This window comes from Equus asinus, chromosome 8 (assembly GCF_041296235.1).
Source record: "Equus asinus isolate D_3611 breed Donkey chromosome 8, EquAss-T2T_v2, whole genome shotgun sequence".
NCBI classification, from domain to species: domain Eukaryota; kingdom Metazoa; phylum Chordata; class Mammalia; order Perissodactyla; family Equidae; genus Equus; species Equus asinus.
Window position 1 is genome coordinate 61387051 of NC_091797.1, and position 18413 is coordinate 61405463.

The window sequence follows — 18413 nt, forward strand, 5'->3', positions numbered from 1 at the left end:
TCAGTTTTCTCCCCGTTTTTGTTTTGGCAATAGTAATTACTAAAGCAAAAGTAATTTTCAACAGTAGTTGGGCACGTAAAGAAATTCATTTCGAGAAAAGCCACTGAAAGAGGAAGAAAACGCTTGCTCAAGCTCCGGGCCTGTGTGTCCTGTACAATAATAGAGATGGGCAGGGGAACCCCATTGGCCGGTGCATGTTATCACCCCTGGGTGAGGGTGCTGAGTGCGGGGTCTGAGACGATACCTCCAGCTCCTTGATCTGGTCCAGCAGGCGCTGCAGAGGCATGTTCTTGTCACAAGGGTACTTCTTCCTGATGGCGTCTTGAAGGCCCTTCAGGTAGGCTTCCGTCGACTGAGCCTCTTCAAAAAACTAGGAAGGATGAGAGTGACCCCACATCAGTGAGAAGCAACTCAATAAGCGGTGCCATCTAGTATTTCTATCTCCAGGATTATCATCCCTGAGAGTCTATTTGACAGGCAGCTAAAGGAAAAGATTCGAGCAGCAAGTATATTAACTTATGTGACAGCAAGAGACTATCTGAGTAGTAACTAAGTTACCAATCTATGCTCCTCTAAACAAAAAACCAACAAATAGTATTTATGCAATATTTTGAAGATTGTTTTTCGTGCTTTGTAAAATACATTCCAAAGATAAGGTATTAAGACCTAAAAGACAATTAAATTATTACTAAGTATAAAAACCTGAAAGTAGGCAGCATTTTCTTTGAGATGAACATCAATGCACTTGGTGATCTGAAGAATCCAGCTCCACTGTGTCTGGAGAGTATCCATATACGCCTGAAACAGGAAAACATGAGCTGACTCCCCACCTCCAGCCAGAGAGAGGCATCCATTCTTCACACACATGTGAGCGGAATGAAAGCTATGACACATTTTCTATCGAATTGCAAAGCAAGCAAACTTTTTTCTAAAAATTGAAAACAGACTTTCCCAACAGGAACTCTTGGCATAGTAGAAATTAAATTTTAAAACCAGTTTTAACAAGTAGATACCATTAGGAGTATTAGTCAAAATATTCACCCAAATGGCACAGATCCTGACCAATCAGAACAGACACCGGGGACAGCACAGAAGCAGGGTCAGCACCTGCAGCCTTTCAAACTATACCTGTTCCTGCACATCTGCTAGACCGTGGGGCGGTCCCAGGCACCCATGCAGAGGGCTTGAGAAGCTTAAGGCAGTGACTCTTACTTACTGATACGGAAATACTTCAATTTTTTAAAATCACTATAGCCATACCAGTGCTACCAGCTAATGGCAGCCTTGAGCACAACCCACAGATGGCAGTCTAGGGCAGAGGTCAGCAACTACAGCCCAAGGGCCATATCTGGCCCACTACCTGCATTTATAAATAAAGTTTTATTGGAAGAGAGCCACACTCATTCATTCACCTACTGCTATCATTGCTTTCACACTATGATGACAGAGTTAAGTAATTTCAACAGAGAAAAAATGGCCTGAAAATCTAAACTATTCATTATTTGGTCCTTTCCAGAAAAAGCTTGCCAACTCCTGGTCTAGGGTGTTGATCCCAAAATATAAAATAAACTTGTCATGGCTTTATGATGGATAAGAATCATTCATTTGTATAGAATGAATACATGAAAAGTTTCCTTTTTTTCCATAAAAAAACAAAATAAATCTCATGAAGCCTACCTCAATTTTGTCTGAAGCTGGATGCTGATTGAGGACAAGTTGGTCGCTTTCTTGTTTAAGCTTATTGAGCTCTTTTTCCTTAACTTCCAGTTGACTCATGCGTATCTGTGAATGCAAGAAAAACAAATCCTTCAGAACAAGTCATCATTAGCCTTCTATCACCTCCACCGTTTTTAAAGGAAGTTAAATACAAAACTGCATTTTGGAAATAAACAATGCCAAAGAATTGTGTTATGGTTTCCTCAATAATCAGAGCATTTTTAAACCCAGAAAGGACATCTGAGATCATCCAGTATATGGCTGAGGCCAGACTGGTGACACGTCTTGTCCACTCACATGGGTAAAGCGGCAGGGCTACAACAAACACTGAGATTTTCTAACTCCAGGTTTTAATCTGCCATACTACTGTGCTACGCATACTCTGGACTGTCTGAATGAACCAATTCTTACCCTAGCTACTGTCTTTCCGGGATGTTAACATGTCACCCCTCTTAAACCCCCATTTCATAAAGGAATGGTTTTTCAAGACCATTTTCACCGAGGCTTAATTATAAGCAGCTGATTAAATTATTACAAGGCCATTCATCCCCACTCCCAGGTGCCCTCCAAGGAAGCATCCACGGCTGCTTGGGGGCGGGCTTACGGAGAAGGCCTCCTGTTTCTGAGCGATGTTGGTGTTCCTGTCGCTCCAGTCATACAGCAGCTCCTCCTCCTCGCAGTCGTTGATCCACATGATCTCTCGGGACGTGGCCTGGATGATGTTCTGCAGCTGTCGCAGGTGATCCATCCTCTCAAAGGATGCTTTCTGCACAGCAAGTTCAAAATCAGCATTAGGATAATATGCAGATCGATGGTGCTCTCTGCAGATTTCATAGATAAACCCATGTGATCCTTTTTACCAAAAAAATCACAAGAATCAGTGAAATGTTAACCTCTTGCATTCACTGACCGCCTGGTTTGTGAAAGGGACCCATCCAAACTTGCCACGAACAGGTGAGCAATTTTAGATTCAAGGAAACAGCCTGTTCCAGAAGGGTTTTGATTCCGATATTGATGTTTGGGTTCAATCATTAGTTTTAGACTATCAAGGGAAAAATGGATCCTTAAAAAAGATAAATCAAGCTTTTCCAGCTCTCTCCCACACCCCAAAAATTCAAGGTGCCATCAGTTAAATCCCAATTTTCCGAGTAGGAAAACTTTTGTGCCACTACTAGCACGTGATTTAAAAAGCACCACTGCCAACAGGGAACTAGTGAAAAAGTGAAGACGGGGAGACACAAATAGGCAGAAGAATGGAAATATCTCTTCTTATGAGTCAAGTAACCGATTCAGAGTTTGTCATAAAAGGCTGATAGTGTGCTAAACATCTGTCTAAGGAAAACAAGTCTTATTTTTGCTTCTACTTCATAAAAAGGCTGCAATTCACCAGTGGAAAAGCTTTACTGCTTAAACTGCAAGTATTTAACAAGTGCTATTCATGTGACACTTAACTTGCAAATAGAAGAGCACTAGGTACTGTCTTCAGAAAAAAAATCTTTTAGAATTCACTTCTAAAGGAAATGCAGGAGTAGAAGCAAAATGAGCATCGGCAAGTCCCCACGTATCCTTCCAGGTGCTTCCAGGTTCATCAGCTGTAACAGCTGGAGGTGCCTTACCCCCCAGCCCATGCCCCGTATCTATGGAACGGAATGGAACTGAACACCGGAGCTTCAGGAAGCAGTCAGCTTACCAGCAGGTTTTCATACTCCTCCTCCAACTGGTAGATGGCTGATTTCTCACGCTGGAAGAGGACATCAGCAGGTGATTATTTCCTTCCCCTCATGGGTTTGTACAGAAACAGCAGCCCTTCTAAACCTCCTTTTTGTCAGACACTGACTTCAGATCCCTCAGTAGAAAGAAACATTTCCTCTAGAAACTCTTCTGCCCGCGGGGACCTTTTCCCAGCTGGTTTAAAGCCAAACGCTCCCTGAGCTGGCGGTGCCACCTCCACAAAGGGCGGATCACTGTCACTTACAGACTCACCGTTATAAATCTAAAGGTTTAAAAATACAATTTAGGACTCCCCAGATTTTAGAGAAGAAATGGAGAAATTTGGTTAGATACTCAGGTGGACAAAAGGCAAAAAGAAAGGTGGAAGAAGTGAGGATGAGTATCTCTGGTCTAAGGAACAAGTTGATTTAAAAGTATAGAGATCCGGGGGAGAGCAAGCTCTTAAAATCAGATGAAAATAGTTTATGCTCTAATTCTTGACCCAGCGTCAAGAGAGTCCTTTCAGCAAAGAAGTGTCAGGATGAGACATGACTTCCTTTATGAGAAATACATTTTAATTACCACATAGGAAAGGATTCACCAAGGACACAAAACCATAGGACTGTCGCACTTTCTCTATTTGAAGAGATGCTCTGCTTTCTGCAGAAATGAACTACCACCCACAAAAAGAGTCACTTACAAACTGCACACAAATGTGTGTATATGCCCTTAGCCTTCTGTTGAACTCCTCCTGAGTGTTAACACAATCTCTAATAGGTCTATCAGGTTCCACTTCCCCATTTATACAATGGGATTTTTAAAAATTTCCAGTCTGTTGGGGAAGAAATCAAACTAATGTTTCAGACCAAACTCCCTGGATCGAGTAGTTACACAGTCTTTCAGTATGCTTTTTGAAGACTCCAAAATGAAACACTTCAAAGTACCAGGTCGGCTTTGATTTTGTCCAGCTGCCAGCGATAGTCTCCAATGGCATTGTGGATGCTCCTGTGGCTGTTGATATGCTGTTCCACTGAGGCCAGGTCCACGCCCCAGGCCACCATGTCCATCTCCGCCTGTGGAGGGAAAAGAGAGTTTCCTCCAGTTCCGGTCGTTTGCATCTGACTCATCTCACCACAGCATCAGGGTCAGAGAACCGAGGGACACACACAGCTTCTATTTAGATAAAGCTGAAGACGTAAATAGTCAATATTTCTGAAACCAAAAAAATTCTGTAAAGGCTTGAGATTCCCAAACAGCTAGCTAATGGGGGCTGCCAAGTACTTCCCTCAACTTGTCTGACCCAGCTCAAGATGGCCTGAGATGATTCAGAAACCAGCTCCTTGAAACCTGGATCATGAAGGTGATCTGAAGAAAAATAAAAATCTCCCTGTGTACATCTAAGTGGCTTGTGCCTATGGACGGTATGTGTGCATTCCTGCATATGACACAATGTTACAAAATGTGGATAGACGTTTCTATATTCAGTTACTTTAAAATGTGCATCAAAAATAGTTCATTAAGCTCCATCAAGTACTACTTCCCAAGCTAAACAGCTGACCTAAAAGTATTTCTCATTGCTGATTTCTTTAAATTGTTTTGATTAATGTAATTGTTGACACTTTAAATCTGGCATTTTCCATCACCTTTCAGGAGGCAACACTCCCTAGAGCCCACTTCAAAGAGAAGTTACGAATATACTCAATGCCTTAATTTCAATTAAGGTTGGCAATATTATGATTATGGGTTTATGTGAGCTTTTTAAAAATTAAGTGTGACTAACTTCCTAATTTGAGTCTTCACTACTCCAAATGTAGGACTGCCACATAATAAGAATCAAACATTATTTCACCAGTTTCATACCGTGGCAAGTCTGTTATCTCGTCTTTCAAAAGAAAGCATGAGCTCATGTAAATTTCCAAATCACCTGTGTCATCTCTTGGACATGCCAAAGGCAAACATTCCAGTCTGTATTGCAGCAAGAACATAACAGGCATTGTTCTACGCCACGTCCATGTTCTAACATACTTGGCAAGCCTTCAGCAAGGGGAGCCATTTCAGAGTCAGACAACTGAAAGTTACCCGGGACTTTGACCCTCCCCTCCCGCAGCTCATCTCAGCTTTTAAACAGAAACAGGTGAGCACACTGGAAGTTAATGAGATGACCAGGCTCAGCTCACGCCCCTCATTACCAGCCAGGTGGATGGTATCTGACTCGTCCATCAGCAGAAACACAGATCAGGGAAACCAAACAAAAGCCTGGCACAGGCGATGTGTGACTGCCTCCTGATTGTACTGCTGGGGACACTGCTCCCTTATCAGCGGGCCCTGCAGCTCAGTCTCCCGGGAGCGAGAGAAGAATGCAGGCTATGCTTGAGGGAAGAAGGGATAAGAGAGACTCCCAGAGCAAACCAGCAGTAAGTGATAAAACTGCTTTTAGTTTGTTTGAAACCATGGGGCTACCTGATCTGAACAGCACCGCTCATCGACTGCATCTACTAGAAAATGCTCCCAACCCAATGACAGAACACGGAGTCCATGTGACAATGCCATTTTCCCAAATTTAAAAATGTTGAGCCTTTGCTACAAAGGATTCTTACAAAGCTACACCCAATATGAATACAGAAAATGATGAATCATGAGCTGCCATTTTATGTAACTGTCATCCTGACTAAGAAGAAATTAGGGGATTTGATGTTTCATAAGTAATTTGGTTCAAAGGTTGTTTCACCTAACATCACTGATCGTAGGATGTCCTTCAAGCCCCAGCAGCTCTGCCAAGCCTTCCTTTGCTGGCTCCATTCCAGAGGGCCGGAGCACCACCCCCTCCCCGACTCCTCTCTGGGCAGGATTTTATTACAGCTCAAACATAGCAATTGACCTCGAACTGCTCTGGATAGAAATTTGACATTTGGGTGTATGTATCTTGTTTTCTTCAATAATACTCATTTTCAGGGCTATGGAAGAAATTTTTGAACCCTCATTTTCTGGCATAGTACCAATACATATAAAACGCTCAAGAAATGTGTGTGCCAAGATTAGAAGGGAATTTGAAAACATGCAAATAGGTTTCTATTTAGATTTCTGGGATTATAACTGACTTTTCTCCTCTATAAGCCCCACCTTCTGTAACAGCATTACAAAGTCTTTACAACATGTGGGAGAAAAGGTTAACTAAGTGATGGAACCAATGCTTAGTCCCATAAGCCCTCGACACTTAGAAAAGAACACATACAAAAACTTTTGAGTGGTTGAGACACTTCAGAACCACTGCTAAATTGATCCAACAACAAGTAGTAAAACCAACATTCCTTACAGCCACAACCACATGGGCACAACAAAGGACCTCTGCGCAACTCACCGTCCTAACACGGCCACCCTCCCAAGAGCAGGAGGGGTCATTAGGATCGGGTTTTCATTATAAAATTCCTATCTACATGATTACGGCACATTTCTACTGCCACCTGTTCATTATGGCGCATAATTACTACATAAAACAAAACAATAATTAGCGCTGAAAAATGCTTTGTGAAACTCCAGTTGGAGAAGGCTCAGCACTGCTTTGTTCCCATTATTTCAGTGGACTCCCACACCACTGACGGAGCGGCTGCACAATGGACGACTGACGCTTCCCAAATAGGAGGGGAGCAACCAAGGAGCACAAACTAGAATATCCGGTTTTACTGTTTCCAGCTCTTCCAATTTGTCAGCGTTTTAAAAGAACCTCCACAACCTTCTTTTTTCTAAGTACCTATCAGTCACACAGATGAGGTCAGTTACCACTCAGGGGGAACAATGAAGTTTTTTAGCACAGAAACTCCCACAACAGATTTTCCAGTTGTGAATGGTAAGAGCTGTAATTCAGAATCTAATTAAATCATACCTGTTAAATATTACCTGTGTAATGAAGTAAGATTATAAAGGAGTGAGGCTGATTCTCTAAGCCACAAGAGGGGGAAAAAAAAAACAAAACCTGGCTTCATTTATTTCAAAATAGAAGCCTTCATTTTTCACTTGTATATGAGGAAAATTCCAAAAACAGCAAGTTGTTGCTGCCAGCTGAGGCTCAGGCCACTCTTTGTGGCCAGACCACTGGGGGTGATCCTGCACCTCTGCACAGCTGGCTCCATAGGCTCGGGACATTGGGGCCCTGCCCTCTCCCCTTGGCCGCTGCTTACCCTCTGCTGCCTCATCCACCCCAGACACTCGCTGGTGAGGCGCTTGGTGAACTCGTCCCACCCGGAGCCACTCTGACAGGTGTACCCTCCACCACCCTTGGAGCTGGCCCTCCGGACTCGAGGGACACTGATGGCTTTATAAAGGGCTCGCATTTGCTCCTGGAGCTGAAGCAATCTGAAAAGAAAGGAAAACAATAACACCATTGCAGGAAAACAGCCTACAAAAATGCGTTCTGGGCCAATTTCCCCTTTTCTGAGTCTCCTTTCTATCAGTAAAGAGGTCATAAATGTTTACAAAAACTTAAAGAATTTTTTTCTTTACCACATGACTTGAATCTTGATCACATACAAAAACTCAAATCTGATGATGCTCAAAGCCTGGGTCACCACAGAAAGGGTCACTGGCTTTGCTTAGCCTCGTAGCACCTTTTGCTTTCTCATGATCTTCACCCCTAGGAACTTTCCTAGTATCCTGGGCCCAAGGCACCACGAGAGCAAAATCAGACTATACATCTCGGCTTTAAACTGCATGGCCAACTCTACGGGTCTCCTTTGTGTATTCACTAAACTGAGCTCGACTTGATATTAGCCTCTTAAAAGTGAAATGCTGGCCAAAGGCCTTTGCTGCCCGCTAAATGGAGGTCCAGTTAACATGCCATAACAAACTCAACTCCTCAAAATAAGGACCCGCTTTTGGGCAGGTGCACTTAATTCTTTTCACGGCAGCTTTGTGATTCCACAAAAGATGAAGGGAGTGGTCTTAGTCCATTTGTATTAGAGATAGGCAGAGCTGCAAAATAGCAAGTGAGCGAGCCCTTCCTCAGGAATAGCTGTGCCCGCTTCCAGGGAAGGCCTGGGTCACGGGATTTGGTGTAACGAGTGTATTAGACTCCTCACCAGGCCTGCCTGCATTCCTGTGCTGTGGGCAATACCTTTTCTGATAAGCATCACAAGGCTGGCCCATCTGCCGCATCTCTCGGATCAAGCTATCCGTGATTTCCATCTGCTCGTTAGCCTGGGCAAAACACTCATCCAGCTCTCTGCTCCGAGCCAGCTGTATTCCATCTCCGTATTTCAGCTCCTGAAAGAAAGAATTCATATGAAGGACACCCACAACAGTGGAAGGAAAAGCGTCCTACGTGTTAACCGAAGCAAAAGCTTCCGCTGTCAACTTAAATAGTTTCCATCTTGCAAATAACTGCAAAAAAATTCTAACTGAAAACTATCTTATTAATTTGAGACAGACGTAAATATAGGGAGATTCATGAACCAACGTTTGTGGACTGTATTTTAAATTTTCACTAGGCTTTTAAAAGCACATTTACAGAATGCTGATCTTTCCCTTGTTTCAATATGTTACATGCCCATCTTTCAACTTCACACAGAACTCTCACCTAATGGGAATTTCACTGTGCTAAGAACACTGGACCGTTAAATCGGATAAGGTCTTTTACACACACAAATTGAGCTTTCCTGCATCTTACGGGAACATAACTTCTCAGTTCTTAAAAAGAAAGCCGTCTAATTCAGTGTATTGGGTCAATCAATTTCCTGGTTTTGATGATACATTATAGTTACGAGATGTCACCTTTGGGGGAGGCTGCTGGATGGGTACACAAGACTGCTCTGTACTATTTTTACAACTGCTTGTGAGGCTATAATTACCTCAAAATAAAAAGTTTAAAAAAAAAGAAAGCTTTCTCTGTTCACATGCAAAAAGCTGCCACTTCAGTGCCATCTATGAGCTTTCTCTAGAATTTTCCAACTGCTGCTTTCATTTGGCTTCTGCCAAATGAACCTTATTTCTCTAAACAGAAACGATAGCAAACATGGTACATTTCCCTAACATTGTTACACTTTTATGCATGTAAGAAAAAATAAACTGAGAACGTGATGCCATGGAAACTTTTAGAACTACATGTAAAACGCATCCACAGCCACTACAAATCGCATCCAGGTCTGGGTGTGTGCTCACTATTAAGACACCACGCCTCCGATTTTGCTTTATGTAAAGGAGTCCCCACACGTGATGAATATTTGGAGGAGTGTATTTCAAATCAGAGACTGGAAACGACCGGAACTAGACCCAAGCTCGTTCACTGAGCCGCAAATACATTTGTATGTGGATTAAAATGAAGTTATTTTTCTAAGTGGGTGGACTAAACCAGAACTAGAAACCACACATATCTAAAATTAAAGAAATTGGAACGTTAAGACATCCTCTAAACAGAACCCATAAACTCGCTTGGTTAAATCCCTCTGTATATTTAACAGGATTACTTTGTGCTCAGCCAGTTGCCAGATTTAACCCCACACTGATGTCGGCATTGGGGAGACTCGACTCAATTCCTTTGCTGAAGAGACACAATAAACCGGGACAGGGAGAGAACAGGTGGCTATGGGCCCCCTACTTTCAGTCCATTTCCAGCAAACTCAGAGCAAATGTGAATGCTACACTGTTTTCAAATAAAAACTTGACACGTGAAATATCACGGAATCTGTGATTTCTAACCCTCTTTCAATGAGATCCTAAGCTATCTCAGTAATATTAAGAAACCTCACAGGGCTTTCATAAATGTTACCATTTTCCCTCAATTTTCAATTTCTTATTTTTCCATATTTTTTTGTTTCTCAAACAGAATTGTTCTAACAATACGGTAATTTTTCCTGAAAAAAAACTTTATAAATTGATGGTGTACATCACAATCCAGTGACATAAACATGTCAGGTTGCATTTCTGGGAAGACAAAGTATACAAAATCACCTAAGCGCATTTCCAAAAGGGTGGCAATCTGTAGCATACAGATTTGTTGAAAAAAACTTTGTGTGAAACTAGTTTCCCATGGCTAAGCCAACATTACAAATAGGTTAAGAAGATATACATCCCTCTCTAGGCTGTTTTGCAAAGATCAACTCTCAGTATGCAGAGAAGAGCAGTGAATAAGGAAGCACAGGTCAGGCAATGAGTCTAAGCTGGCCGGGAACACAATCAGGCGTGGTTGGGGGTACGTTAGGACAAGAAGGCTTACCGGCTGCACAATGAGCTCCGCCCGCATCAAACAGTCGGCGCAGTTCTGCAGGAGGTCCTGGATGGTGTTCTGGTTCTGGTGTCTGGACATCGTACCGGTTTGACTGGTGGGGCAAACACAGAGAAAGCAGACACAAAGTTTAATTTCAAACTTTCAGAAAAGTTGCAAATAGGAGACAAAAACATTCCTGGCGACCCTTCGCCCAGACTCCCCAACTGTTGACATTTGCCTGTTTCCTTTCTCCCCCTCCTCCCTCTCTCTGTATGTGTGTGGATTTATGTATATATGTATGTTTCTGAACCATTTGAGAATAACCATGCCCCTTTGCCCCAAAATACGTCAGCATGTATTTTCTAAGAATAAAGACATTGAATAATACAACCACAGTATAATTATCAAATTTAGGACATTTAAAATTGATAGAACACTATTTTCTAATCTACAGAACTTTTTCAAATTTTCCTAATTAGCCCAATAATGACCTTCACAGCAAGTTTAGGGTTTTTTTTCCAGGTCCAAGATCCAATCCAGAAATGGTTCCTTGAGTTGTGAAAACATATATCCCAGCAGCTGATCTATTACGCCCCCCCCCCCCACTTCATCCCACAGTGGTCCAGAATGCCGAGCCCCCAACACCACAAATCCCTCCCAGGGAAGACTCATGGCATCAGACCCAGGGCACGAAAGTTTCACTGGCCAGTCTGGCTGAGGAAAACGGTGGGAGACAGGAGAAAAGCTTATTCTACAAAAATATTTTCTGCAATCACAGTAAAAGACAATAATGATGTGAAGGAAGTGACGGGAAATGTAATTATCTTTAACGCAAAAACAAGCGACTTTCTTTTCAAGATGACCCTAGAATATTATTCTCTACAATGATGTTCATCCAAACGTACCTTTCAAACGAAGCACTTTTCTGGAAGAAAACCTTAAAAGAACAGTGGTGTTTAAGAAGAGCGTTGTAGATGGTCCATATTTTAAATAAAAAGATTACATGAATTTAATTTGCTCCAGATATAAGTAAAAAAAAGGTATAATAAAAGTTTTACTTTTTAATTTGCTAAGATATATTATGGTGCAGCACGGCCTTCTATAGCTTAGTTTAAGAGAGATTTAAAGCATATTAAATTATTGTTTAATGTTTGAGAAAAGGCCTCATGAATGTGCGACAAGAAGCCTGCGTTCCTCCCAGGGCTTCAGAGCCACCCAGCCCTTCAGCTGGGCCAGCCTGCGCCTCCCATGAGGCTATTTGATGCCTGTTTGATGTACTGGACTTTCTCTTATGTGTGTGCGTTTTCTGTGTGGGTGGGTGGGTGGGTGTGTCTGCGTGTGTTTTAAAGAAAGAATTTCATTGTTTAAAAAAAAAGTTTGAAACACACAGGCTGTACTATGCACAGATGGGATAAAATCACAAGAATGTGGGAAACTTCTCCTAGGGCACCTGATTCTGCATCATCTCACGCTGGGAAAGCTCTGACTTTCTCTCTCTGCCACCTATTTGCGGTCCCTCCCTGCAAGTGAGACTCCCCAACAAGCCAGCACTAGCTGAACGTGGGTGGGTGGGGAACCAAGCTCTCCCTGGGAACCACTCCCAGATGCTGACAAGGTCCTCCAGGCAGGCCCCAGCCTGCTGCCTGAACTGCCCCCTATCAAAACCAGGACACCCCACTCCCACCCCCCATGAATGCAGGCCTTCTCTTCCCCTCAGAATTACACAGGAAATCTGGCACCCTTCTCCTACTGCTGAAATATCAACAGGACTACATCAGCTGTCCAAACTTGTGCAAAATTCCAACTGTCTTAGAGTCAGAACACTTTCCAAAATGTACCTATTGTAAAATAGAGGAAAGAAAAAAGACAAAGGAAAAAACTCAGAAATGCAGAAACCTCATTTAGAACCCTAGGATAGATAAGGAATTAGGAAGGAGCTGTGTAATTGTATTTGCTTTCTTTATCGAAGGGGCATCAGAGTACCGGACGTTTCTTCTGAAACATTTAGTAATTCTGTTCAGCAATTTGGTTCCAAGGGTGATTCCCACAAAGAATGCCAGTCCCAAGCACATAAATGAAGGGGCTCTCTCTGAGCACAGTGGAAAGCCTGAGCTTCTTGATTTAATGATTTAATGTGTGATGAAATGATTTAATAAGGTGTGCTACTATCAAACCCCACAAAATGAGCTCTAAGACAGAGGCAGATAGGGGAAACTGGGTGAGAGGTATATGAGAACTCTCTACTATCTTTACAACTTTTCTGTAAATCTAAAATTATTCCAAAATAAAAATGTTTTAAAAGAAAACGGAGCAGGGAGGCCAAACTCAGTTGCGAATGAATGTAACAAAGTTTACACACAAGTCTTTTAAAAGTGAGTTCATGAAACTAAATTCATTTGATAACAAAACACGAAACTCACCAGCTACTTTTTACCCAAATACTAAAGTAGTTAGTTACATGACACTTAAATGAATGGTATCCAGGAAAACGAGAGGTGAGGCAATTAAAAGTTGGCTTAAAACATTGGTGGACCTTCTACATTTTTTTGTTTCCTCCTACTTTTAGAAGACATTCCTATTTCTGGAGAGCAGTTGGCATCTCTATAAATAAGACATCTTATCTGCTTCCCCTCACCTACATAATCTGAACTTAAAAAAACCAGGTAACTTCATATGTTGTTAATACCAAAAAGAATTCTTCATGCCTTACTAAAGTATTTGCATATGTTCACCATACATGCTCTTCATATCCACTAAAATCTATGTGTTTTGCCTGGCATTTTAGTAAACAGATTAACAACTGTTTAGGAAAGAGGAATGCTCAAAATATAATCTCTTTAAGGGTGGGAAAAAATGAAAAGCTGAAGTGTTACAATAACGAAATCAAGAAGCTTTGATATTGCTATTTGTCTATAGGAAGTATGATCTGATCAACCAAATTTCATCTTATACACAACTTTTCAGGACTGCATCTGGTCCTTAAAGCAAGATCTACCTATCCTATCTTTTATCTGTAAGTCTGATGTGTGGCCAAGGACACCCTTTGGGAATAGACCTAGTGAGAAAGGGAAGCAGGTGTACACTGTTCCAATAGCTCAGTCCATCAAAACGAGATGGAGGAAGGGAGACACAGGCCCCCTGAGGTTTAGTAATGGGGGAAAGAGAACCTGTCTTCACAGTTCATTTGGCTTGCCTTGGCTGGGTGAAGAACTCACACAGAACTCTTTGTACCTAAATCAAGGAGGAAGTGCAGGGAGAAAGGATTCTGACCCATCGGGTGAGTCCAAGATCAGATACTCGACACTGTGCAGTGCTGGATTCTTTCTCAGGAGGGACAGGAGAGTTTCCTTCAGGGATCACGTGCATTTCTTAAAAGTTGTGTGTCATTTAAAACTTTTAGGTGAAATCATACTTTTTATTGGACCATATAATTTTAGATTTTTTTTCTAATCTCAGCAATTTTCTAGCTAAATGATATCTAAGATTTCTTAGCTACTTGTTCTGTAACTCTATTGTATGAAACCACTAAACTCACTCCTCCTATTGAAAATAATACAAAAGTCTGTTCTGACTAATGATAATGAAGGTTCCTCTTCAATTCATACAGTACACTTTGGGAAAATGCAAAAATTGTATCATACCCGAAGAAATAACTTTTAAATAAGTGTACTTAAGAAGCATATAAGGATTTTAAAAATGCCTCGCCTCAAAGAAAATTTCAATACTGGTACCTATAAATGTTAGGGGTGCAGAGATTTTAAACCATGTTAGGAATTGGACTGACAAGGTCAAAGTTCAATTTTTAAATCTCCACTTCAGTGGCATGGAGGATGAAAGATATGTGCTCTAAAAAAATAAATAAGAAAACAAAACTCATTTGGGTCAATCAAAAGACTTCTAAACTAAAATTAATAGCTGTTCTTGGAAAAAAATTTGTCCTTAAAGTGACTTTTCCAAAATTGTTTCATCTTCAAACTCACGAAGACAAATGATTCATACTACAAAGAACCTGCCTCCACAAACCTCTTTTTTTTTAGTTCATTCTAAAACTTGTTTAAACAAGTAGGTAATAGTCCCAACAGTTTACAGAACAAGCCCTTCAGCAGCAGCTAAAAGGAAAACACGATCTGGATTTTCATCCAAGGATGGACTACAGGCCCGTGTGAGAAACATTACAGAGCCTTCCAGGTTTTCTTTTACTACCTCCAAATAACACTCTTTTCTTAAAAAAATAGGAACTCCAAAATTAGCCACCTTAAGGCATTAGTTTAACCCTTGTTGCCAAGAATGTTATACAAAAAAAGACAAAAAATTTTGAAGAGAGGCATGCAGTACTACACAGTAAAAATATATTTTACATAGTTACTCTGTTTTATAAAAGTAATTTTATAATAATCTATACTGTTCAATAGACACTTGGCCCATGCCACCTAACTCTGTATCTCTTGTGGTGAATATACTTTCCCTCCCATTGGATTCCTTCTTTCCTTCCTTCTTTCCCTTCCCCTTTCTCATTCCTTCTTTCTCTTTCTCTCCCTCTCTCTCCTCTTTCTTTTGTTCATTCCATCAACATAGGGTCCTGCACCTGTGCCAGAAATATCGTCTTACGTGTCTCTGTATTCAGGCTCATGGGATAATGGCCTCAGAACAGCTCAATAAATATTTGTTGGAAATTATAATTATGTAATGCATTAATATTGATCTTAAAATCTATTTGCTTAGCTCTTCATAATTTTCAAAGCATTTTCACATATACTATCTTGTTTGAGTTTCTTTAAAGGATCTTAAGTAAAAACAAAAAAGTGACCTTTGTAAAAAAACTACTTTTACTTTTCATTTAATGACAATACGCTACCCCCAAGACTCTAAGCACACTCGGTTGAGTGGGAAAGTCATGTGTCCATCCTCAGGAAGTCACAGACCAAGAGCTGCGTCTTCTGTTGCGCTTTCCTGATGGCAGCTCTGCCCTCACTCTGCACTAGCTATTTACACACCTGTTCACCCTTCTCCGGGGGAGCAAAGTCCCACCTCACAGTAGTCACCTTCGACTCCCACATGCGCCTAACAACAGAGCTTTGCACACAGAGGGTACTTAATGCATGTTTGTTTGGTTTAGTAAAGCAGAAGAAAAACAAAGGCAAATAAAAGGCTGATCCGAGGCCATCAGAACTCACCTCACTACCGGCTCAACAGGCAGGGCAGGATCCTCCTCAAACCCCCATTCCTACCCCAACAGTGAGCAAACCAGGGGGGTTTTTCCTGTAACGTTTAGAAGGAGGTCCTCCTCTGACCCTTCATCGTGTCCTCACCCAGTAACTTTGGACGCAGTACTCTAATAAAAGTTCCACTTCCTTCCCATGTTCATTATTTTCACACCGTTTTCAGTGGATGGGGGGCGGGGCAAGCTGATCACATATCATTAATTTCAAAAAGACTCCGACGTTTGCAGACTTGGGGTGCCCTCCCTGCTCAGCCGCTTCCGGTCCTACAGCCTGTGGCTTTGAGTAAGTTACTGAGACTCATTGTGCCTGGAGTTTCTGCGTCCGCAACCTGTAAGGACACACCCACCTCCTGGGGTTGGCCTGAGGCTCAGAGGAGCCAGCAACGCCGCAACCCCCGCAGAAACTAAATCCTCATGGCCAGAGGGCTGCGCTGCCGCTGCCAGCACACCATGCTCAGATTTCACTTTTATTTCCATTTTGTGTTTTTTGCCCCAGTTCATAATTTTGAACTTCACCCAGTTCATAATTTTAAGTACATCCTGCAACAAATTGGGAGTGGATGAGAAGCAAAAAAAAAAAGGAAAAAGGAGAAATGGGATTGGGTATTAAGTGTGAGGCATTTCACAGGTTCCTAAAATTGCCTACAAGACCTGAAAATAACGATTTGAGACAACTGAAAGAGGGCGATACAGTGTGACAGCATGAAAGAAACTTACTGAACAGGACAAGAAAATTCAGAAAGAGATGTGTTCCTTTCCTTTATTAACTGGGATGACATATGACTATTTGATCCTTACAAATTCAATGTCCAAATTTAGGGATTTCTGTTTTAAATTACTTCCCTACACGAAATTTCACATTCCTTCTGAAGCCTAAAAAGAATCGTTGACAAGTTATCTGGTTATCCACCAAGAAGCCAACACCCTTTTCATTTTTTTCAGGGGCCAGAGAAAGCAAGGGATGTTACATTTGTGTGTCAAGAATTTTAATTCCAAGCAAAAACTTAGACTTTTTTGCAGCAGCATCTTACCAAAGTGTCATCATTTTCCTGAAAGGTAGATTTCACACACTCAAAGTCTTTGAAGGTCCTGGACCCTTCCAGCCCAAGGTGTTGGTGGTAAGGTGTAAATTATTGGACTGTGCTAGGATTTTACAGGATGTTACCTCAAATGAGTGGCTCACTGAGTCTTGGGGTCTGGGGAGGTGGCTTCCACAGCAGAACTACACCCAGCCGTTTTCCCATGGAGCGCAAGATTTGAGAAAAAAGAGCAAAGGGTGGGGCAGTGCTCCAAGTGCCAAGGCCTCAGCACTGCTTCTGGAACCTCCCCATCTGGAAAGACTGGTTAGCTGAGAGCTGAGCTGGACTCCCTGGTCACACCCAAGCCCTCCTGTGCTCCACCCTAAGAAGTCAGCATTGAGGCATCATGGCCATCAGCAGTTTTTTCTTTCCCAAGATATTTCAATCACCTGACAACAATGAAATTATGTCCATATTTAGAGAAAAAATTAACTGCTGTTTAAAGCTGTTTTGTAGATCTCACCAACAATTAGTCGGCTTAATGCAGCATCATATTTCATATTGTGTTTTTTTCCCTAAGCAGATGGAAAGTCCATGAGAGTATTAATGAAAGAATACAATGGTGATGAAATAACTATTTTATAGGAATGCAACAATTTAAAAAGAAGTAACTCATATTAGACAGAAGAGTTGACAAGTAGTAAAGATGAATTCTAATAACTAAGGTGAGACCCTTTCTTGAGCCATGGTGGTATACTGGGTTCCAATATTAGCTCAGCCACTAACGAGCTGTGAGACCTAGGCCAAGCCATTTTACTACTCTAATCTGTTCCCATCTGTAAAATGGGAAGTTTGTCGTGAGGCCCGAGATGACAGACATAATGTACCTGGCACATCATGGGTGTTTGCCAGGTTATGATAACTATTATTAACCACTGATCTGATATTTTTATAAAATATATAACTTACCCAAACTTAATAACCATGTAAATGTTATCTACCATATATTAAGCTGAACTGAATCTTACTCTGCAATCATTTCCCAGAAAAATACTGGAATATACATTCTGTGAGTCACCCAACCCTAAGCCTGATTTCTCAGACTCTCCTTGCCACTCACATCCAGTTCTTAGCTGAAGTTGCCACTCCACCTGGCAATATCTACTTTCCTGTCCCACTGCCGCCAGCCTCAATCAGACTTTCATCACTTCAATCTCACTGCAATTGCTTCCTTAAGCCAGCTCCCTCCTGCACTCTCCCCACTTCATGCTACCCTGCACCCTGAGGCCACAGAAGGAGTCCTCAAGGTCACTTAGTTAGGACAGTCTTATTTCCCTGCTCCTTCCGGGGAGGAGACCTTGCCTGGCTTCGATGTAAGCAGTGGTTCCCCTGTGCCTATCCAAATTCCCCACCATGGATTCAGGGTCTCCTAGGCTCTGGCCCCAACCTCTCCTTCCCCCTTACATCTTAATGCATGCCCACTTAGGGTGAACGCTCAGAAAGAAGACATAGGCCTTGAATTTGCTCCTAATTTTCCACCTCTCTCACTTTC

The 18413-nt window shown here is 41.8% G+C and overlaps 1 protein-coding gene across 4 annotated transcripts in view; it reads right to left on the reverse strand.

Moving 5' to 3' along the window:
* DSP (desmoplakin) overlaps window positions 1–18413 on the reverse strand; it is a 40224-nt gene that overhangs the window by 17410 nt on the left and 4401 nt on the right. For 3 of the 4 annotated variants that reach the window (XM_014842676.3, XM_014842674.3, XM_070515642.1), the window contains exons 2-10: window positions 10631–10733; window positions 8534–8682; window positions 7602–7776; window positions 4371–4499; window positions 3407–3457; window positions 2321–2482; window positions 1678–1782; window positions 703–798; window positions 245–370 (exon numbers count right to left, since the gene is read on the reverse strand). In XM_014842676.3, coding sequence (XP_014698162.3) covers window positions 245–370; window positions 703–798; window positions 1678–1782; window positions 2321–2482; window positions 3407–3457; window positions 4371–4499; window positions 7602–7776; window positions 8534–8682; window positions 10631–10733 — 1096 coding nt within the window. Of the gene's footprint in view, window positions 1–244; window positions 371–702; window positions 799–1677; window positions 1783–2320; window positions 2483–3406; window positions 3458–4370; window positions 4500–7601; window positions 7777–8533; window positions 8683–10630; window positions 10734–15795; window positions 16097–18413 lie in introns of those variants that run through there. The other variant, XM_070515641.1, reaches the window with a different exon arrangement.